General features: G+C 38.7%; 1 protein-coding gene across 4 annotated transcripts in view; it reads left to right on the forward strand.

Moving 5' to 3' along the window:
* Window positions 1-25,549, forward strand: part of STAM2 (signal transducing adaptor molecule 2) — a 68,884-nt gene that overhangs the window by 17,343 nt on the left and 25,992 nt on the right. For 2 of the 4 annotated variants that reach the window (XM_006157624.3, XM_006157622.3), the window contains 6 exons: window positions 9,890-9,974; window positions 12,114-12,189; window positions 12,300-12,398; window positions 14,934-15,080; window positions 17,986-18,055; window positions 18,613-18,799. In XM_006157624.3, coding sequence (XP_006157686.1) covers window positions 9,890-9,974; window positions 12,114-12,189; window positions 12,300-12,398; window positions 14,934-15,080; window positions 17,986-18,055; window positions 18,613-18,799 — 664 coding nt within the window. Of the gene's footprint in view, window positions 1-8,470; window positions 8,544-9,889; window positions 9,975-12,113; window positions 12,190-12,299; window positions 12,399-14,933; window positions 15,081-17,985; window positions 18,056-18,612; window positions 18,800-25,549 lie in introns of those variants that run through there. The other 2 variants (XM_006157621.3, XM_006157623.3) reach the window with 2 other exon arrangements.

The following is a 25,549-nucleotide window of genomic DNA, read 5'->3' on the forward strand; positions in this document are numbered from 1 at the left end:
AGTTTTTTTCTGGTTTTGAAAACATTTTTTTGGTCAGTTTTCCTTTGTTCTTATATTACAATTTTAAGGTACAAAAATATTTTTCTTCTATTAATATTTTAAAAATTATTTATTGTTCCTTTTTTTTTTTTTTTTTTTTAGTTTTGCTGTAGGACACATGTGCATACCAGAAAGAGAAAGAAGGCAAGCCGTCAGGACTCCCAACTGTGTAGTTGACCATGTAGGGGTTCAGCACCTTAACCACCGTGCTATCTGCTGGCCCCTTTTCTATTAATACTTAAAGGCAAATTTTTTCTCTAAAATTGCTGTTGTCAGAATGTGTCCCCCAGAATTCGTGTGTTGAAAACTCAGTCAACCATGTTGGGAATAGGACCTTTTGGGAGGTGTTTAGGTCATGAGGGCTCCTCTCTCTTGATAACTTAATGTTTCTATTAAAAGGATTTACAGAAGCAGTTTCATTTGTCTTGCTTTTCTGCCTTCTGCCATGTGAGGACACAGCAGGAAGGTCCTTACCAGAACCTATTGCCTTGGTCTTTGACTTCCCAGCCTCCAAACTATGAGAAATAAATTTCCATTCTTTATAAATTACCCAGTATCAGGTATTCTGTTATAGGAGCAAAATCAAGCTAAGACAAATACCTAATCACTTTTGTGATGTCTAAAGATACTGCTAATGTAGTACCTTAATTGTAGTAATACGTTTTTATGTTACTTTAAAAAAATTATTTTATTGAACTTTATTTCTTTATTTAAATTCAACCAGAGAGGGACAGAGACATAGAGAGAGAGATAGTGAGCAAGTGAGCTGCCAGGTCTGGAACTTGAAGTGTGGTCAGCCATGTGGGAGTCCAGCGCCCTTAACTACCATGCCACCTGCTGGCCCCCATTTTTATGTTACTTTTATTATAATCTTATTATGTATATGTCCTGATTTGTAATGTCCATGTGATTATTAAAAGCATTCTAGTAAAAGTACATTGTATTCACAGTGTAATTTGTATATTCTCCTAGATTATTATTTTCAGTTTTTAGTCATTTCATACACATTTGAAGAAAGATTTAAATTCCATTTTAATCTACAAGTAGCCCTTACTTATGTAGTTCCAATATTCATGAATTTAATTACTATGGTTTAGTTTAGAAACACTAATCCTGGCAACAGGCATTGCAATATCCCGGACACGGAACTCAGCTGAGCCTGCTCAGATTTTGAACTAAAGAACTATGACATAATCATGGGTGGTGTCTTAGACTATACTTTTTTGGTAATTTGTTACATATATAGCAAGTTTTAAAAAAACTAGTATACTGAGACTTTATTCAGTTATTTTTCATTCTTTTCTCTCTAGTCTTCAAATTTGGTAACTGTTATTGACGTGTCTTTATATTCACTGACCCTGTTTCTGCAATCTTCAGTTTGCTTTTAAGTTCATTTAATGAATTTTTTAGTTGAGATACTGGACTTTTCAGTTCAGAATTTTTATTTCTATAGTTTCCATATCCCTGCCGATTTACTTGCCATCAGCTCACTTGTTAGGACTATTTTTTTCTTCTAAGTTCTTTTTTGTTTTTAAAGAAATATTTATTTTTACTTATTGCCATTATTTTTTAATTTGAGTAGAGAGACACACAGAGAAAGGGAGAGGGAAAGTAAAATAGCAAGCAATCTGGGACTTAACCCGCAGTTGGCCATGTGGGAGTCCAGCGCCTTACCACCACACCACCTGCTGGCCTCTCCTCTAAGTTCTTGAAAATATATATAATCACTGCTTTAAAGGTTTGCTTCTTTGTTTTTGGCAATTCTAACATTTAGGTGTTGCTGATTTTTTGTGTTTTGTTTGTTTGTTTGTTTGTTTTTTAAAGAGATGCTATTGCTATAGGCATGCGTGCTTACCAGAAACTCAGGGAGAGAGAGAGAAAGAGGCCACAGCACAGTCACTTCTCTTCCATTCTCCTCTTGGGGTTTTGGGCACACACATACATGTGCCCGGCATGAGTTTCAAGCCACTGGGTCTGGGACTTGAACCCAGTAAGCCATGTGGGAGTCCAGTGCCTTAACCACTATACCACTTGCTCGTCTTACTTTTTTTAATTGACTCTTTTATCCTGATTGTGGAACACTTTTGTATATCTTACAATTTTTTTATTATGCTGAACATGGTGATAATTCTTTGGGGAAGTTAACATTATGTGGCCTTCCTCTAAAGGGTGTTGAGTTTCGTTTTAATAAGTAGTTATATTGGGAACCAGCAGTTAGCGTAATGGCTATGTCGCTGGACTCCCACGTAGTCGACCGTGGTTCACGTCCCAGACCCGGTGGCTTAAACTCACGCCGGGCGTATGTGTGTGTGTACCCAAAATCCCGAGAGGAGAACTGAGGAGAAGGGATTGCGGCGTGGCCATCTCCCCTGGGGGGTGATTTCTCGCTTTCTGTCTCTCTGTCTCTCTCTGTCTTTTTGGCAAGTGCACGCGCCCTATAGCGGAAAAAAAAAAAAACTAGTAGTTATATTATTGGAAGATCTTTTAGGGTTTGTTAACTTTGGTTTTATTCTTTGTGAAGCAGGCCTATTTTGATTTTGAACCAAATTCTGGAGGACTTTTATGATGTGGTCTTTTTGGAGTTTCAACTGAATGCATGAAGTGTTCTTTTTGCTTTGGCTAGGTGGTAGATTAGTCTGCTTAGGCTACTGTAACAGCATTCCATAAGTAGAGAACTTACACAACAAAAAGGTATTTTTTCACAGTTCTAGGGAATAGAATCCAAGATAACAGGAGGATTCGTGTCTGGTAAGGGCCTTCCTGTTTCGTTGCAGACAGCTGCCTTCTTGATTTGTTCTTATGTGGCCTTTGCCTGGTGTGAGCATGAAAAGACAGTTAGCTAGCTATCTGGTGTCTCTTCTTTTTGGGTTTGGAGAGCTATTCACTATAGGGCTCGTGCGCTTGCCACACAGACAGTGAGTGAGAGAGAGACCGAAAGAGAATGGTGATGCTGCAATCCCTTTCTCCTCCATTCTCTTCTCAGGATCTTGGGCACGCACGCATATGTGCCCAGGGTCAGTTTAAGCTGCCAGGTCCAGGACTTGAACCATGGTCAACTACATGGGAGTCCAGCGACATAGCCATTATGCTAAGTGCTGGTCCCTCTGGTGTCTCTTCTTAAAAGGACACTAATCCAGTATTGTCAGGGCCCATCCTTATGACCTCATTTAACCTAACTACCTCTTTAGAGAAGCAACATCTCCAAATACAACCACACTGGAGATTAGTGCTTCAACATAAGAATCTTGGGAAGAATATAAACAATCATTCCTTAACAGGCTGGATGATTCTTTGCACTGTATTACATTTTAACCCTGTAGTAGGCGATTTCTGCTAGACTTTTTAGAGACTCACCTGGATATGTATAGTCCAGCACTTGAGCAAGGTACCTGTGATCAGTCCCTATGCTTACAAATCTGTTCCCTGTTTCACAGCTGCTCTATTTGAGTGTGTCCTCCTTGTGTTGAGACAGGAAAGTATTCCCAGGCAGAAGGCTAGAGCCATTGTGAGGCTTACCTCATATTTTCCTTCCCTCAAAAATATTATATCTCGGAGACCAGCAGTTAGCATAATGGCTATGTCGCTGAACTCCCATGTGGTCGACCAAGGTTCGCATCCTGGACACAGTGACTTAAACTCATGCTGGGCGCATGTGCGTGCGTGCCCAAGATCCTGAGAAGAGAATGGAGGAGAAGGGATTGTGGCATGGCCATCCCCCTGGGGGTGATTTCTCGCTTTCTATCTCTCTGTCTCTCTCTTTCTGGTGAGCGCACACACCGCGTAGCAAAAAAAAAAAAAAAAGAAAAAAAGAAAAAAAGAAAAGAAAAAAGCCTCTCTAAAAAATATTAGATCTCCTTAGCCTGTTATTCATTTCTTGAAAACAGTTGCCCTTCCATTTTAGTGTGTTTTATAGTGTTTTTGATAGGATATCAAGTCTGGTACCAGATACTCTGTCATGCTCGGAAGCAGAAGGCTTAGTCATGACATTTTTATTTTCAAACACAGTAGGAGGAACTTTAAAGATTTCATGGAGGCATTCTTTTATATAATTTTTTCATATAGATAGAACCAATTTTATTAAAAGTTTTATGGATAGACTTAGATTCATTTTAAAACGATGTTTTGAACATAATAGACTGCATAGAGGGGGGCCCTTCGACCGCATAGGTATTGATGGAATGATTCTTTATGGAATTGTTAGAATCTTTCTGAACTATTTCACTGTGTATTTAAGGCTCTCTATGTACAATAATCAAAGCCTGGTGATGAAATGTTATGATTTACACCCACCAAGCCCTAGCAATTTAGCTTTAGGCCCCAGGAGGGCTCTTTTAACTTGCTCTCTCTCTGTGCATTTGACACAAGATAATGTGCGATATGGCCCCAGCATTGGGCAAAGTGACATGCTATAAGAATAGTTTCTTAATTATAATATTTAAAATTTTCCAGGAGTTTAAAATAATCCTGAGTACATAATTTAACTGTTACTTAGTTCACTTGAAAAATGAAGTCCTTTTTGGCAGGCCATTATAAAGTCTTCAGATTTTGTCCTTCTTAAAAGAGTAATTATGAGTCCTGTATTTGTAGAGAGTAAACTATGCTTGATAGAGTATTCTGATTAGGATTTTCTTTCACTTTCTATGAAAATCAAATAAAGTAAGTGATATTCTACTTAGATATTTTTGAAATTGTTTGAAGGCTTTGGAGATAACAAGTAAGTTACATGTATAATTGTATTACATGGCCAGAATGGAAAAATAGTCATGACAAGTTGAGTTCTGGCAGGACCATATGGATGGTCCAGAATCAGACATGACTGGTTGAGCATGTACACGTGTCTTTGTACTCAGGCACAGTCACCGATGTGGTAACTGGTGATGCTGGCTTTCCAGATCAGTGAGGAACTGACCACTTCTTAAATGGGGGAGCAACTGAAAAAAAATAATAATTCTAATTTTGCCTCATATCGTAGGTGAGGTTCCAGATACACTGAATGAAATAAATGGGCAATGATACATGAAAAAAGAATATCAGCAAATATTTCATCTTCAGGTAGATTAAACACTGCCAAATGATGCTATGGAAAGAAAGAATGGTAGATTCTGTCATGGCAAAAACAAAATGCCATCATAAGAAGAGGAAAGATTAGCATGAAGCTGGCATGATATGTAAAAAGTATGATTTGTTTTTCAGACTCTTTATACAAAGTGAGTCTCTTGTGTACATAAAAAGTCCTGTGCCTTGCTTTGAGGGGTTGCTTTTCACATCTTTTCTCCTAGTTGAAACTTGCTTTCTTTTTAAAGAGTTATTTTATTTAACTTTATTTATTTATTTAAATTTGACCACAGAGGGACAGAGTGAGAAAGAAGGGAGAAAGTGAGAAAACAAGCCACCAGGTCCAGGACTTGAACCACAGTTGGCCATGTGTCCCTTAACCACTATGCCACCTGTCGGTCCCTCCTAGTTGAAACTTTATAAAGTGATGTCATTCATCTTCAGTAAACAAGCAGAGAATTGGAGCCTTGAAAGTCCACTAGTGCTGTTGCCTTTTGTTGCCACATGGTGTTGCTGTTGAGACTTGATCCTATGCATCTTGGATGTTTGCTCAGCAATGAAATGAATTGGTACCAAAACTTTGGACCATCATAGATAAAGTTCATGTGCTCTGCTATTGTTTTCTACATTACAACTGGACCAAGGTAACAAGATATGGAGGAGCAACTGTTAGGTTGTTGGAAAAGCCATGATACATTTTGGTATAAAAAAAGTGTCATAGCATCATTAACTCATTCGACAGATGTTTACTGAGCACCTACTATGTGCCCTACATAATATTTTATGTACCAGAAATAATATTATAGTGAATAAAACAAACAAAAATTCCTGCCATAGTGAAGCTTATGTTTATTCCAGGGGTAGAAGGTGGCAAAATAGATAGTAAACAAGATAAAATATGCTATGAAGCGTGTACAGAAAGACTTGTACACGAAATCCTGCCTCTATTAACTATTTTACATTTGCTATATATAGGATATCAATATGTACCATACCAGAGAATATAACAAAGAGATGAGTACTTCATGGATTTATTTATTTAGTCATTCATTCTAACGATTGATTGATTGATTATGATTTTCAAGCCTCCAAGCCTGGATCTCAAACCATGGTTGCCACCATACCACTTGCTGGCCCCCTTAATGGTTTAGAACCACAGATTGCTGAAAATTTTTCATCTTGTGAGACTAGCTGTTGGTGTAATGGCAATGTTGCTGGACTCCCATGTAATCGACCACAGTTCGAGTCCTGGACCCAGAAGCTTAAACTCACACCCAGCACGTGTGCATGCGTGCCCAAGATCCCGAGAGGAGAATGGAGGAGAAGGGATTGCGCGGCGTGGCCTTCCCCCCTGGAGGGTGATTTCTCACTTTCTCTCTGTCTCTCTAGTGAGCGCATGCACCCTATAGCAAACACCTCTCCAAAAAAAAATTTTTTTTAGCTTGTGTGGAGACTATGACTACTTAGTATGTAATGGTGTATTGTACAGCTATTGAAAATACTGGTATAATGGCCCAGCCTCCGTGGCACAGTCAGCAGCATACCATACGGCAGAGCTGGAAACCATGTGCTGACTGACTTCTTTTGATTGCTCCTTGCAGTGAAAAAAAAAAGGAAACTACTCTAGATTCCTATGACCTTTTCTGCTTATTACTGTAATATCACCTGGCATGTATATAAATGTTTTGCTATGTATTTGAAGTTATATAATAGATTTATTAAAAGGGGGAAGATATGGAAGGTTTAAAAAGTGTCTATATATATCCATCTCTCTGTATTAGCAGGAAAAATATTGTATATTGAAACTTTATAAAAGTAGAGTGAAAGAGCTATATAATTTCATTATATTATCATTGTGCTTTTCAGTAAATGACTTTCTAATTTTTCCTTTTTTCATAAACTATTTCAGGTCTCAAAGAAAAAAAATGGCAAATGAGAATAAAATAAATAATTTCTAAATACACACTATACAGCTTAATAAACAGAATCTTACAAATACAATTAAGTCCCTCTTTACCCTGTTTTGATCCCTCCTCCATTTTAATGCTTATTTCTTTCATGTATGTTAATATTTTTACCACATTATCTATGTATCCCTAAACAATATAGTGCATTTTTTAGATATTTTGAAACTTTAATTGGAACATTCAGATATACTGGTGAGAATGTAAAATAGTATAACTGCTTTGAAAACTGTTTGCCAATTGAAAAAAATAGGGGCCAGCAGGTGGCATGATGGTTAAGGCCCTGGACTCCCATGCGGCTGACCTAGCTAGGCAAGAGTTGACAAACACCCAGCAGTTCTGCCCCTAGGTATATATACCAAAGAGAAATTAAAGCACATCCACACAAAAACTTGCACATGAATGTTCACAGCAGCAGTGTATTGTTCATGTTAGCCCAAAAGTTGTTTAAAATCCAAATGTTTGGGACTAGCGGATAGCGTAATGGTTATGTTGCTGGACTCCTATGTAGTCTACTGTGGTTCGGGTTTGGGTCCCAGACCTAGCAGCTTCAAACTCATGCTGGGCACGTGTGTGTGTGTGTGCCCAGAATCCCAAGAGGAGACTGGAATAGAAGGGATTGTAGTCTAGCCATCCCCCAGGGGATAATTTCTCGCTTTTTGTCTCTCTGGCGAGTGCATGGGCCCTACAGCAAAAATCTCTTTCAAAAAAAGAAAAATTAATCCAAATGTTAAGGGATTGAACAGTGCCATGGTGGTAAAACATGGCACCCTTTGTGTCCAGAGACCCCTCTGAGTATGCTGATCGACATGCGTGCCTGTGACCCAGGGCTGGCTGAGATGGGATAGACTGCAGCATCGAGACCCTGTTGTGCTGTCTGTGTCTCTTGCTTATGAAAGAAACTTTTTAAAAAATCCAAATGATCATAGGACCAGCAGTTAGCGTAATGGCTATGTCGCTGGACTCCCACGTAGTTGACCGCAGTTCACGTCCCAGACCCAGTGGCTTAAAACTCAGGGGGTGCGTGTGCGTGCGTGCCCAAGATCCCGAGAGGAGAATGGAGGAGAAGCAATTGCGGCGTGGCCATCCCCTCTGGGGGGTGATTTCTCGCTTTCTGTCTCTCTGTCTCTCTATGTCTGGCGAGCACACGTGCCCTATAGCGAAAACCTCTCCTCCCACCCCCAAAAAATCCAAATGATCATAAATTGTGAATGGATAAATAAAATGTGATATCATCAATAGAATGAAATATCATTCACCTGTAAAATGAAGTGCCAACTCATACTACCATGTGGATGGACGTTGAAAACATTGTGCTAAGTAACAAGCCAATCATAACAGAACATACATTGTTTGATTCTGTTTGTATGAAAACTCCAGAACTGGTGAACCCTTAGAGACCAAGGAGATAAGTGGTTGCCTAGGGGTTGGGAAGATGGGGGAGAATGGCCAGAGACTACCAATGGGTCTGGATTTCTTTTTGTGGTGATGAAATATTCTTAAAATCAGGTCTTGGGGAACTAGCAGATGGCGTAATGGTTACATTGCTAGACTCCCACATAGTCTGCTATGGTTCAAGTCCTGGATCTGCAACCTTAAAACTCACACCACGCCCATGTGCCTGCGTCCCCAAAATCCTGAACGGAGACTGGAGGAGAAGAGACTGTGGCATGGCCATTCCCCCGGGGGGCTGTCTCTCTGTGAAATCTCTCTGAAAAAAATTAGATCCTGATAGTTGCATAATTTTGTGAATATACTAAAATCATTGAATTGTACTTTTTTTAGTTTTTTTCCATAGGACAGATGTACTTGCTGGAGAGAGGTAGAGACAGAGAGGGAAAGTGAGAGATCACTCCTTGGGAGATGGCCATTGCCACCATCCCTTCTCCTCCTAGGATTTTGGACATGCACGCACAGGCACCAGCATGATTTTCTTTCTTCTTCTTTTTTATTTTTTTAAAGAATTGTTTTATTTAACTTTATTCATTCATTTATTTATTTATTTAAATTTGACCAGAGAGAGACTGAGTGAGCGTGAGAGAGGGAAAGTGAAAAAGCAAGCTGTCAGGTCTGGGACTTGAACCGTGATCGGCCATGTGGGAGTCCAGCATCCTTAACCACCACACCACCTCCCAGCCCCTACCAGCATGATTTTCAAGGTCTGGAGCTCAAACTGAGGTCAGCCATGTGAGGGTCCAGTGAGTTAACTACCATGCCACCTGCTGGTCCCAGATTATACACTTCAAATGTGTGAATTGTATTGGTATGGGAGTTATGTTTCAAGAAAACATTTAAAAAGTTCATGTAAATGGGGGTGCTTTCTCTCTCTCTCTCCCTCTCTCTCTCTCTCTTTCTCTGCCTCTGGGAAGTGCAAGTGGCTTCTGGCAAATTAAAAATAAATTAGTAGAGGTACTTTTACCTTAAGTTTTTTTTATTTTTTATTTTTTGAGAGGTTTTTAGCTATAGGGCTCGTGCGCTCGCCAGACAGACAAGAGAGAGATAGAAAGCGAGAAATCACCCCCCAGGGTGGATGGCCACACTGCAATCACTTCTCCTCCATTCTCCTCTTTGGATCTTGGGCACACACGCACACGCGCCCAGCGTGAGTTTAAGCCACTGGGTCCAGGACGCGAACCACGGTCGACTACATGGGAGTCCAGCGACATGGCCATTATGCTAACTGCTAGTCCCCCTTCTTAAGTTTATTTCCAGTTCTTTTTAATCTTTGGCAAGAGAAAGGGTAGCGTTTCTTAACTGTTGTGCCTAAATTAATATTTTAGTGTTGCATAAGACTTACCCTGATTTTTGTGTGTGCTATTGTTATCTTATAGAAAAAGCCACTAATGAGTACAACACTACGGAAGACTGGAGTCTCATCATGGACATATGTGACAAAGTTGGGAGCACTCCTAAAGGGTAAGATGCCCAGTCACATCTAGTGAATGTCTAGGACCTTGATAGCTTGTTTCTCTTTTTGTGATACAGCTTTGAAAGGAAAATAGGATTTTACTATTTACTTTTGGGGAATAAAAGTAAAAAGAGATTGGAGACCAGATTTATGGGATTAACTGTATCCCCAAAAAAAACAAGTGGAAGGGAGTTCAAGTGAAAACCCAAGCTATAGGAACATGTGTAATTAAGGCATTGGCACGACAGGGACGTGTGTTAACGCATAGTGGAGTTATTTCAGGATTTCTCTGTGACTCAGACATGTATGAGAGCCTTTTAGGAATGATATGGTGCTGTAATAGGTAGTATAATTAAAAAACCTTTCAATAATGAATAAGTACGTATAATGATAATTAATAAAGAGTGAATATTAAAAAGAGTACTTTCTTTTTAAGTTTGCTATGAGGTGCATGTGCTCACAGGAGACAGACAGAAAGAGAGGGAAAGTGAGAAATCACTCCCTAGGGGTATAGCCATACTGCAGTCTCTTCTATGCTACTCTCCTCTCAGGATTTTGAGTATACTTGCATACATGCCCAGTGTATTTTTCTTTTTCTTTCTTTTTTTTATAATTTTTATTTGTTTATTTTTTTAGAGAATTTTGCTGTATGGCATGTGTGCTTGCTGGAGAGCCAGAGCCAGAGAGAGAGAGAGTGAAGAATTACCCCCCAGGGGAGCTGGCCATGCCACAGTCCTTTCTCCATTCTCTTCTTGGGATTTTGAGCGCACATGCGCACACACCCAGCATGAGTTTCAATCTTCCAGGTCTAGAATTCGAGCTGTGGTCTCAGCCACGTGAAAGTCAAGCACCTTAACCACTATGCCACCTGTTGGCTCCCCAAATTACAAGTTTTCATAGTGCATTTATTCACATATAGTGATATTTGAACTTTTTTTTTCTTTTTCTTTTCTTTTTTTTAAAGATTTTTGCTATAGGGAACCAGCAGTTAGCGTAATGGCTATGTTGCTGGACTACCACGTAGTCGATCGCAGTTCGCGTCCCGGACCTGGTGGCTTAAAACTCACGCCAGGCGCGTGTGCGTGCATGCCCAAGATCCCGAGAGGAGACTGGAGGAGAAGGGATTGTGGCATGACCATCCCCCCTGGGGGGTGATTTCTCGCTTTCTGTCTCTATGTCTCTCTCTGTCTGTCTGGCAAGCACATGCGCCCTATAGCGAAAACCTCTCCAAAATTTAAAAAAAAAAAAAAAAAAAAAGAAAAGATTTTTGCTATAAGAGTGTGTGTGCTCACTGGAGAAATAGAGATAGCAAGAGGGAACGTGATGAGTCACCCCCCAAGGGGTGGCTATGCCGCAATCCCTTCTCCTTTCTCCTCCTGAAATTTGGACATGTACAAAAACTCACCTGGCATGATTTTCAAGCTGCTGGGTCCAAAACTGTGTGGGAATTCAGCACTATAACAACTACGTGATGTACTGGCTTTGTACTTGAATCTTTTAGGACTAGATATCATGCTAGTTTTTTTTTCAAGATAAGAATTTAGTGTGTGAAAGCTAAGTCTGTCAGGAAATAATGAAAAGATAGTTTGTATGATACAATTCTCTTGTGTTGAGTGACCTTTTGTGAAATGATTTGTCTTTTGATTTTGGAATGTGCAACATTTGCAAGAAGCTTTTTTCTTATAAGTTCTACAGTTCCATGAACAAAAGACTATAAAATCATTGTATAGATTTTTTTTTTTTGGAGAGGTTTTTGCCATAGGGCCCGTGCGCTTGCCAGACAGACGGAGAGAAACAGAGAGAGAGAAAGCAAGAAATCACCCCCAGGGGGGGATGGCCACACCGAATCCCTTTTCCTCCATTCTCCTCTCGGGATCTTGGGCATGCACGCACGCACACGCACCCAGCGTGAGTTTTAAGCCACCGGGTCTGGGACTCAAACCAGGGTCGACTACGTGGGAGTCCAGTGACATAGCCATTACACTGACTGCTGGTCCCTAGATTTTATTTTTAACAAAGTGAAGTTTCTAGGATTTTATGTTAAAGTTACTTCGTCTTGGAATGTTTTATATTTTTAATGTTTGTAATTCTCAATAAATACTTAGCTTTCTCTGTTTTTGTTTTTTGTTTTTTTGTTTTTTTCTTAGAGCTAAAGATTGCTTGAAAGCCATAATGAAAAGGGTAAATCACAAGATTCCTCATGTTGCTCTGCAGGCATTAACCGTGAGTAAAAGTCATATCAGACTTTGACCCAAGTTTTAAATGTATGTTTATTTCAGTAACTTAAGATAATATTTCAACATTTGTTTATTAACTTTTATTTTAATTAATAGCTTCTTGGGGCTTGTGTGGCAAACTGTGGAAAGATATTTCATTTAGAAGTATGTTCCCGTGATTTCGCAAGTGAAGTACGTGCTGTGATAAAAAATAAGGTAAATTTTAAAAAGAGAATAAATTTTAACGCTTGCTTGCTTTCTATCTTTTTTCTTTCTTTCTTTCTCCTTTCTTTCTTTCCCTCCCTCCCTTCCTCCTTTCTCTTTCTTTCTCTCTCTCTCTCTTTCCTTCCTTCCTTCCTTCCTTCCTTCCTTCCTTCCTTCCTTCTTTCTTTCTTTCTTCCTTTCTTTCTTCCTTTCCTTTCTTCCTTCCTTCCTTCCTTCCTTCCTTCCTTCCTTCCTTCTTTCCTTCCTTCCTTCCTTCCTTCCTTCCTTCCTTCCTTCCTTCCCTCCTTTCTTTCTCTTTTTCTCTCTTTCTCTCTTTCTCTCTTTCTTCCTCTCTCTTTCTTTCTCTCTTTCTTTCTCTCTCTCTTTCTCTCTTTCTCTCTCTCTCTTTCTCTCTCTCTCTCTTTCTCTCTTTCTCTCTTTCTCTCTTTCTTTCTTTCTTAATAGATAAATAATTTGACCAGAGAGGGACAGAGTGAGAAAGCAAGCCATCGGTCCAGGATTCAAACCAGGGTCAGCCATATGGGAGTCCGGCACCCTCAACTACCATGCCACCTGCTGGCCCCAAAAGAGAAGAAACTTTAAGTCATTTAAAAATACATATATCGGGACTAGCAGTTGGTATAATGGCTATGTCGCTGGACTCCGATGTAGTAGACCATGGTTTGAGTCCCAGACCCAGCGGCTTAACTCAATTCTGGGCACGTGTGTGTGTGTGCTCAAGATCCTGAGAAGAGAGTGGAGGAAAAGGGATTGTGGTGTGGCCATCCCCCCCCCGGGGGGGGTGATTTCTCGCTTTCTGTCTTTCTGTCTCTCTGTCTTTCTGGCAAGCATACGTGCTCTATAGCAAAAACCTCTCCAAAAAAGAAAAAAAAATACATATATTGTGTGTAATTTAAATTGTTTAGCATTGCTCATAAAGTTGTATTATTGTATTATAAGTATAATAATTTTTAGACTGAAATGAAATAAATTTTGTGTTGTGAAGTTTGATTTCTTTTTTAATTTGTAGAACCCCAAATTGTTTTTCTCTGCCAGAGTATATGTACAGGTTACATTTATTTATTCACATGAGAGAGAGGGAGGGAAAAAGAAGAGACAGGCACGTTTACGAGGAGAATCACTCCGATCGTCTCCTGAACCTTCATAGCCAGCCAGGATCATGAATGCACATACACAGGTCGTCCTGGGATCAGAATGCTGTCTTCCACATGGCTTCTAGCACCTTGGCATAGTATGTTACTGCCACGCCACTGTGGCTGGGCCAAGATATATATACTATTAAAAATAACAATTGTTATTTAAAATTTTTTTTCAGATTTTTTGCCATAGGGTGCCTGTCTAACCAGAGAGACAGAGAGGGATAAGGAGAAATTACCCCCGCTGAGGGGGCATGACCATGCTGCAGTCCCTTCTCCGCCAGTCTTTTGTTGGGATTTTGGGCATACACATACACACGCCCAGCATGGTTTTTTAATCCACTAAGTCCAGGACTCAAATTGCACAGTTGTCCATGTGTGATCAAGTGCCTTGACTTCCCCCAAATAGCTAATTGTTATTGAGGGCTAGTCCTCACTGCTTTAAGCATTTAAACATACTGATTGTGTTTAATCCTCTTAACTTCTCAGAAGTTAGATTCTTTTATCATTACTATGCTATAAATACAGAAATGAAGACTTAGAGAAGTTAAGTAACTTTGGTCGAGATCATGCAGCTAGTAAGTGGCATAGCTGAGAGTCAGTTCTAAGATTTTGTGACTCCAGACTAACTACCATTCTATACTGATTGTCATCAGAAAAGATGAACAAAGGAGACCTTTATTTTAGGGCAATATAGGGCGTCGTCATTATAGAATTAATTTATAGTGATTTGAGACAAAAACTCTGAAATACCATTCTATGCTATTAGTGGCAAAAATTTCAGAATTATAGTTGAGTTGATCTAAAAATCTTAACTGAATATCGAGCATATTAAAACATAGAACAAATAACCTCAAAATATAAAAGATTTACTGTCATCGTAATAACACCTAGAAATAGATGTTCAAAAAGGATGATTTTACATAACACAACACTGTCTTAACACTTAAATAGGCATCTATCAATTTCTCACCTAGACTAGGGATTTCTGGACTTTTGTTAGTGCTCATTTAATGAATGAAATTCTTTTTTTTCAGAGAGGTTTTTGCTATAGGGCGCATGCTCTCACCAGACAGACAGAGACAGACAGAGAGACAGAAAGCAGAAAATCAGCCCCCGGGGGGGGATGGCCACGCCGCAATCCCTTCTCCTCCATTCTCTTCTCAGGATCTTGGGCACTCATGCACAGGCGCCCGGCATGAGTTTAATCCACCGGGTCTGGGACTCAAACTGCGGTTGACTACATGGGAGTCCAGTGACATAGTCATTATGTTAACTGCTGGTCCCATGAATGAAAATTTTGATGACAATTTTCATTGTTAATTTAATGTAAGTACTTATTTTAACCACAGGTTTTGGTCTTTTTTTCTTTTTGTCTTTTCTGTAAAAGGGTCATCCTAAAGTATGTGAAAAACTGAAATCTTTAATGGTGGAATGGTCAGAAGAATTTCAGAAGGACCCTCAGTTTAGTCTGATATCTGCAACTATTAAATCTATGAAAGAAGAAGGAATTACTTTTCCTCCAGGTAGTTCACAGGTGAGAATTTCATTTAGACCTGGTTGAGCCTATACTGCTTTGAAGGTGTTTTTCTTACATAAATGCCAGTCATGGTATATCTTCATAATTTCTCACTTCTTTCTAAGTGCCTGTCTAGTGTGGTGCCTTACATTGAGTACACATTCTTATTGTTAAGTGCATTTCTTCTGTGTGTCAGAACTTTGAGAAGTGAACCAGACATAAATAATGTATTTAATGCTATTCCAAGTCTGGAGTCATGCAAAAGGATTAGATATATGAAATAATCCTTATGTTTGAAAATTATATGGTAAATTTGAAGGATACCCATGTATGTGTAAAACAATTTAAATTCTAAATGACAACTAGTGAATGAGGTTTACAAAGACTAGATCCTATCTTTCCTAGTACCAAGAAAAGAGAGTCAGCTACAAATTAGACCAGTGAAAAAGGTGAAGTAGAATTTTATTAGTTAAGAGAAGTGAAGAGGTCACATTAGGGGAGAAGTGACTATTGAGAAAGGTAGTTTGTTGAAGAGATAATGGTTTACATTTCAGATGGGTGGGACCCTAAGAATACAAATTCATTTGGGATGATAGGCGATAGCTTTAGTAGGATAGCAGACTCCTTCCTGCAGTAGCTGGTTTTCTTGGATCTATGAGAGTAAAATACTGTATCATGGGTTTTGCTCTCAGTGCCTTTTGTTCTGTAGTTAATTTAAGGATGTGGGCTAAGGAAGGAGATGAAAGGGTACTATATTTTCCTTTATTATATAGGCTGTAGATTAAGGAGACAAAAACTAGCTTTATAGCTGAGCAGACCTAAGGGTTTAAAGTAGGATTCTGAGATAAAGTTTTTTGTTTTTGTTTTTGTTTTTTAATGCCAGAAGTCATGAGCATGTGAGAGAGAGTGAGCAAGAGGGAGAAAGATAGCCCCTCAGTGGGGCTTGGTCAAGCTGCAGGCTTTCCTCCATCAGTTCTCCTTCCATTCAGGATCCTAGGCAAGCATGCTTGGTCTGAAGACATAAGGGTTGGGATTTGAATCCCATTTGGCCACATGGGATCTGGCTTCCTTGGCACAGCACCTGACTACCAAACTATGGGGCTGGCCTGAAACAGAAGTCTTATAAGTAATAAAAAGCAAGCATTTTCTTATTCCATCTTTTTTTGCATACAGAAATCTGTGTCAAAGAACTCATTGAGGGTTCAGAGCCCTGGACACCTGTCTTATGTGTGGTTAAATTTAAGTATAACCTTCCTTTGTGCTCTGCTGTACCTGTTAAGCCACTGCCATTCAACTACAATGTGTACTAAAAAGAGGACCTCACATGTATTGCCAGAACTGTGCCGTTGTCTCTGTCCGCCCTCCTCTCCTCTTTAGTAATTGTTATCACTACTTGCTGTTATTTCTTGCAGAGCTATATACCTAGAGCAATAGAGCACCTCTCACTAAGAGATCTTGTATAGGGGCCAGCAAGTGGTGGGGTGGTTGAGACACTGGACTCTCACATGGTCAACCTCGGTTTGAGTCCCAGACCTGGCAGCTTGCTTTCTCACTTTCCCTTTCTCTCCCTCTGGTCAAATTAAAAAATAATAACAACTGGGGTCAGCTGGTGGCATGGTGGTTAAGGGCGCTAGACTCCCACATGCCCGACGGTGGTTTGAGTGCCGGACCTGGTGGCTTGCTTTCTCACTCTCCCTCTCTCTCTGTCTCACTCTATCCCTCTCTCTCTCTCTCTCTCTTTCTCTTTCTCTCTCTTTCTCTCGCTCTATCCCTCTCTGGTCAAATTAAAATATATGAAGTTAAGCAAAATAATTTTTTTTTCTTTTCTTTTTTTTTTTTTGGAGTAGGTATGGTAAAGTGGTAAGTTTATTGAGGGTAGGGAAGGAAAAACAGAGCTCCAAAGAAGGGAGGCATCCTGAAAAATAGGTTGCCAAGGAATAACTGAAGCAAGTGTTTTATTTTGGTTAGGAAAAGCTTTGTGTGGACTTGTTCCAGGTGGGGCTTGTATATGCATTCCCCTAGTGGTGGAGAGGGGCATATGCTGGATGGGTCCAATTACTCTCCTAATTTTGGGGTGGGTATGAAGGTCAGGAGATTCTTGGTCTAGAAGCTTTGGGCCATGAATTATTCAAGAATAAGATTTATTTGATACAGTATTTTCTGAAGAGCTCATCTAAAGATGGGAAATTCATTAAGTTTTTGTTCATCTGATCATTTTTTTTCAGATTTTTGCCATAGGACATGTGTGATTGCCAAAGAAAGACACGCAGAGAGACAGAGAAAAGAAAAGGAAAATGTGAAATAACCCCCTCGTGGGAGTCCAGCGACATAGCCATTACGCTAACTGCTGGTTCCCAAGCAAAATAATTTTTTAAAAATAATAATAGCAAACAAAATTAAATAATTCTTTAAAAAAAAAAAGCAATCTTGGATATTTAAGATCAAGAAGCATAACCAGTAAAATCAAATTCATTTGCTCTGTAAATATTGGGTTGTCAGGAAAGTCATGCATTTTTGCATAAAGAAATATGTCATGACTTTTCCAGTGACCCATTATTTAAGTACTGCCTATATATGGAGTTCTGTGTCAGGGACTTAGACTTATGTAAAAGATTTATGTAAAACGTAAGCCAGTTTGTGCCCTTCATGAGTTTATAATGTTTTCTTGAAAATTCTAGTATTTTAATTTTATTGGGTTGTCGGGAAAGTCATGATGTATTTTTGCATAGAAAAATACGTCATGACTTTCTTGACAACCTAATGGTCTTTGAAAACAGCTGCTTAAAATTATCATAAAGAACTTTGCTTTAAATGAAACTCAGTTATATCAGCATTTTTTTAAAAAAATCACCATCTGCAAGTAATTATAGAGCTTGTATTCTTTGAAAGGATAGTTGTGTTCATTTTACTCGTACATTTACAGACTAGCACAGCTGCTACCAAGAATGGTACGTCATCGAACAAAAACAAAGAAGATGAAGACATAGCTAAAGGTAAACGATCAAGCATGTGCAATTTTAGTGTCCCTTAAAATATCCTTGCCAGAACATTTTATTAAATAAGAATTATGATAAAACTGGATATACTTTTAGTTCTGCCTCAACTCTGAAACCTAGTAGTGTTTGAAAAGCAAAAGAAAACAATGACATGATGTAAGAAGAATATAACTCATTATTTTTTTTGAATAATATCTGTTTAGTGCCCTACCTTTGAGAGATTGCATTCCATCTTTTCTTTAATGCCAGAGTTATGAGTCAAACACAGAAATATGTTCAAACTTGTCCTGTATGGAAAGCTACTCATAATGTCACAATCTGTTGACTATAAAAATAATAGCTTCTGTGTATGACAGACTGTGACAATAAGAGATGGGGAAAAAAAGTGTCATGATTCCCTGTCCCATCCTAAGAAATTTAAGTGGACAAAAAGAATTCACCTGACTTGTTCTTACTAAATACTGCATTGTCATCTAATATCTCTTTTTATACTTTTTTAAAAATCAAAATTAATTTTGGCTATTTTTTTCTTTGCATTTTAATTTTCAAACTAGCTATTGAATTGTCATTGCAAGAGCAGAAACAGCAACACACAGAAACAAAATCCTTGTATCCATCTGCTGAAATTCAGTTAAATAATAAGGTTGCACGCAAAGTGAGAGCTTTATATGATTTTGAAGCAGTTGAGGACAATGAACTCACCTTTAAACATGGTGAAATTATCATTGTTTTGGATGACAGGTATGTCTTAAATTTTTATTTATGGAATATTGTCATAATTTTAAGTATATCTGTAATTTAGAATTCTAAATATTCAATTCTTTAATTTTTTGGTGTAATTCAAATCCTCCTAGAATATTTACATCCCTTAATTATTTTCTAAAATAAACGTTAGACCAGATAATGTGAATTTATTTTTCCTATGTTAAATTTGTTGGTGAAGTATCCTTTATATCTTGGGTGGAAGATGTAGTAAGTAATATTTTCGATATAGCCACAGTTGGAAAATATGAAAATACTTAGTTATCTGCATGAGAGTTGTGTATACTAAAATTACTGGAGGGAAAATTTTAGGAAGAAATACAGCTATCCTATCTTCATCAAAGCTATGAATGGCTCCTACCAATCCATTTTTTCTTCTGCATTTTCTTCTTTATTCATGATGCCATGTGTGTGGACATGAGAGAGGGAAATAAGAGCACCTTTCACAGGATCTGGTCATGTTATGATGCCCTTCCTCCTGCCCTCCAACCTGACAGATATTGGGCGCTTGGTATTTGTGCCTGGCATACTTCAGGCTAACTTGGTTGGAGATTTGAACCATGGTTGGTTGCCATGTGGTATCTGACTTCTCTTGAGCAGTGCATTACCACTGCACCACAGAACCGGCCCGTCTTCCCCATTGCACCACAGAACCGGCCTGTCTTCCTCAATTCTTAATCTATTCCTATACTTCACTCAAAATTTCTCTGTCATTTAAAATTGTAATAAAAAATAGATTCATCTTGGCCAATATGGCATGAAAAAATGTTCGACTTCATTGAGTTGGGGAAATGCAAATTTAAATTTCAATGAAAAATTATACCCCAGTTAGAATAGCTATTATCAAAAAGACAAGAAATAGCAAATGCTGATGAAGATGCAGAGAAAAGGGAACTTTTACATAACACCGTTGGTGGAAATGTAAACTAGTACAGCCATTATGGAAAACAGTACGGAGGTTTCTCACAAAGCTAAAAATAAAACTACCTTATGAGCCAGTAATCCCACTACTAGACATATTTCCAAAGGAAAGGAAACAAATGTGTTAAAAAGACTGCTGCACCCATTTACAGTAACCAAGATACGGAATCAACAGATGAATGAATAAAGAAAACATGGTCAATGCTACGTATGTCAGAAAGTTCATGGGAAAGTAGAATTAAAGTGCAAGTTTGTTTTGGTGCAAAAAACAATTTGAAACCATTCCCTTTTTTTCTATAATACACATTTTCCATGAATGTTTTGAAGACCCTTTGTATATGCAGTGAATACAATTCAGCCACTAAAAAGAATAAAATTCTGGGGCCCAGCAGATGGCGTAATGGTTACATCGCTGGACTCCCACATGGCCGACTGCAGTTCGGGTCCCGAACCCAATGACTTGAAACTCACGCATGAGTGTGTGCGTTCCAAAATCCTGAGAGGAAAATGCAGGCCACAGGATTGCGGCATGACCTCCCTCCTGGGGGGTGATTTCTTGCTTCTGTCTCTCTGTCTTTCTCTGTCTCTCCATTGAGCGCACATGCCCTATAGCAAAAATCTCTCTTTAAAAAAAAAGTGATAGAATTCTGTCTTTCAAGGCAGCATAGGCAAGTCTTGAGGGTGTTATGTTAAATAGACTAACCAGGTACTGAAAAAGAAATATTGCATGTTCTAATTGACATGTGGATGCTAAAAAAAAATTAACCTTATAGAACGAGAGAGTAGAATAATGATTATTAGAGGCTGAGACAGCTAGAAGACAGGACAGGGAGATGCTGCTGAGCAGATACAGAATTAACTAGGTAGCAATGAGTTCTAGTGTTGTATTACACAGGAGTGTGACTATAGTGAACAGTTTATTCTGTATTTCAGTATAGCTAAAGGAGAGGATTTTAAATAGTCCCCACACAAAGTAATGACATGTTTGAAGTGATGGATATGCAAATTATCCTGATTTTATCATGACACACGATATGTATGCATATACCAAAAAAAACCCCACACTCCATCCCATAAATATGTACAATTATTGTATCCATTTAAAATTTTTTAAAAACAATAAAAATTTATTGAATGGATAAGTTAATCTTGTAAAAAAATAGGTCAATCTATTTGAACCTAATTCTGCTCTTCTATTTTTAAAAGAAATAGTTGAAATTTATCAAGAATGAGACCTGACAGCTTGTGTCTATAAACAGATTGCAAATATATTTGTATAAGATATAAATAAATTAGTAAGAATGCACTAGTATATTTTTAAATGGTATATACATGAAGGTTTTAGACTTCTGTGGCAAAATACTCATTGAAAAAATATTATGTAACAGACCGTTTATAATAAAAACTGAATGAGGACAGAGTTCTGTCTTCCTAAGACCTAGAGGGAAGTAGGGAGTTAATATTACCAGATAGACAGTGGTCTGAAAGGCAGAGCGTGGTGACTGCTAGCTAAGGGGCTGCTGGGGGCCAGAGGAGAGCAGACTCAGAGTGGGTGCAGCATTTGGGAGATAAGGCTTACTCAGTTCATCTGAAATGGTGAGCTTTGATTTTGATTAAGACAGGAGAAATTTTATAAGAGAGTGCAGACAGGAAAAGTAAAGATCTTGTAAGTAGTCAAGACAGTAGTATGTTCACTAGGAAAATAATCTTTGTTTTATTATTATCATTATATTTTGGGAATAGTCATTTGAAGAGAGCACATGATCCCTGAAGGAGCATAAGTAGAAATACAGGTGGAGAGGTAGTGTGGGCACTGAACACAGTCTGAAATGTCAGGCTTCTGTGTGTATTTTAGGTAGAGTTGTTACAAAAGACCTTAGCTCTAAAGATTCTCTTATACAACCATGACATTAGAAGACATTTATAAAGTAAATAATTAGAAATAAAACTGCAAAATGAGTAGTTTTTGCTCTAAGATTAAAATGTAGAGCATTACTTAAAAATCTGTTTTAAGTGTATTGGCTTATTTCTTCCATGAGAAAGATGAAGAGAGAGAGAGATACAGACAGGTAGGCAGGCATCCCATTCAGGGTCTTCCCACTGATACACGCGCAGTTCAGCCAGCCAGCTCACAGACGTGCTTGCATGCTCAGGTGCTCAGAGACGTCCTGAGGTGTCAAACATGTGGGTTCAGTTGTATCACTGTGGTACCACCTCCTGGTCCCCAGAGCATTACTTTTATGTTATAAAATGTTCTAAAATAAACAGCTACTCACAAGACACATTACTGATTAGTGGCACTTGTACTTCAGTAGGTGTAGTCTACCTTATATTGCGTTGATAATAATTCTCTGACTTTCTATTTTAACTGTAGTAAGTCCTTTTTGTGCATGTTTGTGTGGTGTTTTGACTTTTTTTGTTGTTTTGATTTAGGATATTTAATTTTTTTTTGTTAAATACCAGATCTTGCCATGAGACTTTTGCCTCACCTTCTTGAGTCGTCAGGACTGAAGGCATATAACATTTGCCTGGCTCTTTCACACAGGGTCTCACTATGTTTTCTGTGCTGGCTGTGTGCTTAGGAATCCTGGGGGCTCAGATCTGGCCTCTCAAGTGGCTTCAGCCATGGCAGCATCCTGCTGTGCTATTGCAGCTGGGCTGTAAATCCTGCTTACAGCTTCCTTTGATGTTATTTGATGTTGATGTGGTGGTATATGCTTATTATTAGCCTACTGGCTTGCAGTAGTAAAGATTACATTACTATGCCTCACCATGTTTTTTTCACTGGTGTCCATTTAAAGCACAAATTCATTAAATAATTGAGCCTTGGGCCAGCAGTTGGCGTGGTGGTTATGTTGCTAGACTCCCATATGGTCAACTTAGGTCGAGTGAGTATGTGAGTGAGTATGCGTGTATGCCCAAGATCCTGAAAGAATGAAGGAGAAGGGATTATGGCATGGCCATACCCCCTGGGTTTTGTTGTTTTGTTTTGTTTTTTTGTCACTTTCCCTCTCAGTATCTATCTTCCTTTGTCCCTCCCAGGGAGTGTACATTCTTTAAGGCAAAAATCTCTTTAAAAAAAAAACCCTGAGACTCTGGGCTAGCAGGCGGCATGTTATTTAAGGGTCTGGACTCCTACATGACCTGTCACAGTTCAAATCCTGGACCTGGTAGCTTGCTTTCTCACCCCCCCCCCCGCCCCCAAACTCTCTCTGGTCAAATTGAAATAAATAAATAAAGTTAAATTAATTTTTAAAAAAATAAACTGAGACTCATATAAAACAATTTTTCAGTTGAGATATGTTATTGCAGGAAAGAGCATATATATTTTTGTAATTGCTAAGAGAATTCAAATCAAACATGATGAAATATGTAAGTTGGTTGCATTTTGATGATAGGGTACCTCAATTTTATTTTTTTAAAAAGAATTGTTTATTTAATATTATTATTATTATTATCATTTTTTAAAATTTAATTTGCTATAGGGAATGTGTACTCACCAGACAGACAGAAAATGAGAAAGCAAGCTGCCAGGTCTGCGACTAGAACTGCGGACAGTCACATGGGAGTTGAGCACCTTAACTACCACGCCACTTGTTGGCACGAGGGCACCTCAGTCTTATTCTGTCATTTGGGGTGACCAGTAATCACTGGGCAAGATTTTAAACACAAATGCAAACTTGGATCCTCAAGTTAAGTGGCAGTCTTAAGTTCAAAGGAAATCATCTAGATGGCCCAGAAAATGACTTTTTTTATATTGTCTTAAATTTGAAAGCACAACATTAAATTTTTAACTTACAATACTTGAAGTCCCTTAAAAATATATCATTCTTGAACCTCAGTTTGAGAAATGCTGGGCTGATGGAAAAAGCACAGATTTCTCCTTAACAGATTATGCCAAAAAAGCTTTTTACTTTCTACATTTTTAGGTTAATCTCACCACTCCTTGTTTGTTCTCTGTGTACCATTTCAAATAACCAAGTGGAATTCTTGCAGTTCCAAAAATGCCATGTTCTGATTAGACCTCTGTAGCATTGTACATTTGGTTCTTTTTGCCTGGAAAGCCCTGTCAAAGGCGGCAAAGAGCATTTAGAAAAGGAAAAGAACTTTACTTGCAAGGAAGGTTTGTAAGGGAGTTTAGAAGGGTTAACTCCTCAGATTAAAAAGTAAACAGGTCGGGACCAGCAGTTAGCGTAATGGCTATGTCTCTGGACTCCCATGTAGCCAACCGCGATTTGAGTCCTGGTCCTGGTGGCTTAAACTCACACTGGGCACATGTGCATGAGTGCCCAAGATCCTGAGAGGAGAATGGAGGAGAAGGGATTGTGGTGTGGCCATCCTCCCTGGGGAGTGATTTCTTGCTTTCTATCTCTCTGTCTCTCTCTGTCTTTCTGCTGAGTGCACGCGCCCTATAGCAAAAACCTCTCAAAAATAAATAAATAAATAAATAAATAAATAAACAGGTATTTAAAGGAGAAGATCACCACAAGGGCATCATGGTTTTCAGGTTTACTATTCATATGTTTCTGGTAGAAATAACAATTTTATCATGTGACTTTTATATCCATAAAGGGCATCAGTTACTTTCAGCCATTCACATTGCAGGAACCAGCTGGGAAGTTGTTCTGTTAAGTCAGTAGCTTAAAGGAAAAGCTAAGTTTTCATTTGTTTTGAGACCTAAAACTTGATAGAATAGCCTTGATTTTTGTTTATCTCAGAATACAGTTTTTGTTTCTTTATATTCTGTTTTCATGCATGTCCATAATGGCATTAGGGCAGAACGTAGTTTTTATTCCCACAGCCCCAATTTCCTTTTCCTTCGGGTAACCACTTATTTAACCTTCAAAACCTACATCAGTTTGACCTCTTCTGAGAATCCTTTAAACCTGTCCCTGCTTTTAGTTCCCAGTAGAGTTAGGAAACTCTGCACTGCCATAGTTCCCTGCACATATACTGGATAACAGCATTTCTCATACCATATTATAGTGACTTTGTAACATATGCCTGTCCTACTCCATCAGTTGACTCTAAAGAAGGTTAGCATTCCCTGGATGGGAGGAAGGGGCAAGGAGAAAACGAATTCTAGAAATTAAAGCAGTGTTTTCAGTCTGGAGAGGAGATTGTAAAACACTGCACCAGATTCTTAATTTCTGGAGGGCAGACATTGTGTCTTAATTATCTTTGTAACTTTTGTGCCCAGCCTGAAGACATTTAGTAGGTTTTCGTAAATGTTAGCTGAATAATGTTTGTTGGATGCATTATTTACACTTACATTATTCTTCACTCTCTAGTGATTTAGTTGTATAAAGGGTTCCTAAATATAATGCTCCATGAAAACTTTTCCTTAATTCTCAAATTCGTATAAAGTTACAGTGCTGGTTTGTCATAATTTAGGAATTTAAAATGGAATACTGTTTTGTGCAATTTATATTCCATAGATTTAACTGGCAGGCAGTGCAGAGAACATAAGGCTGGATGGGGCTGTGGAGGATTCATGTTTTGACCTCACATTTCATTGTTTGGCCTACATTTATGCTTCATCGAGGAGTTACAGTAGTGGTTGAAGAGAAATGACCTGATATTACTGGGTCATTAGTAAAGTCATGACGCATTTTTGCATTGGAAAACAGAAAAATAGGGTCATGACTTTCCCGACAACCTAGTAGTAGGTAGGATCACTGAGAAAGGCTGTGCATACGGTTGCTAAAAGGTTCAAATAAAATCCATGCGTATATTTCACAGACTTGGGTTCTCTGGATTAGCATAAGAATTGTTCGGGCGGGGCGGCAGCGGAAGCCGCGGGGCGGC

This window comes from Tupaia chinensis, unplaced genomic scaffold (genome assembly GCF_000334495.1).
Source record: "Tupaia chinensis unplaced genomic scaffold, TupChi_1.0 Scaffold000549_1, whole genome shotgun sequence".
NCBI classification, from domain to species: Eukaryota; Metazoa; Chordata; class Mammalia; order Scandentia; family Tupaiidae; genus Tupaia; species Tupaia belangeri.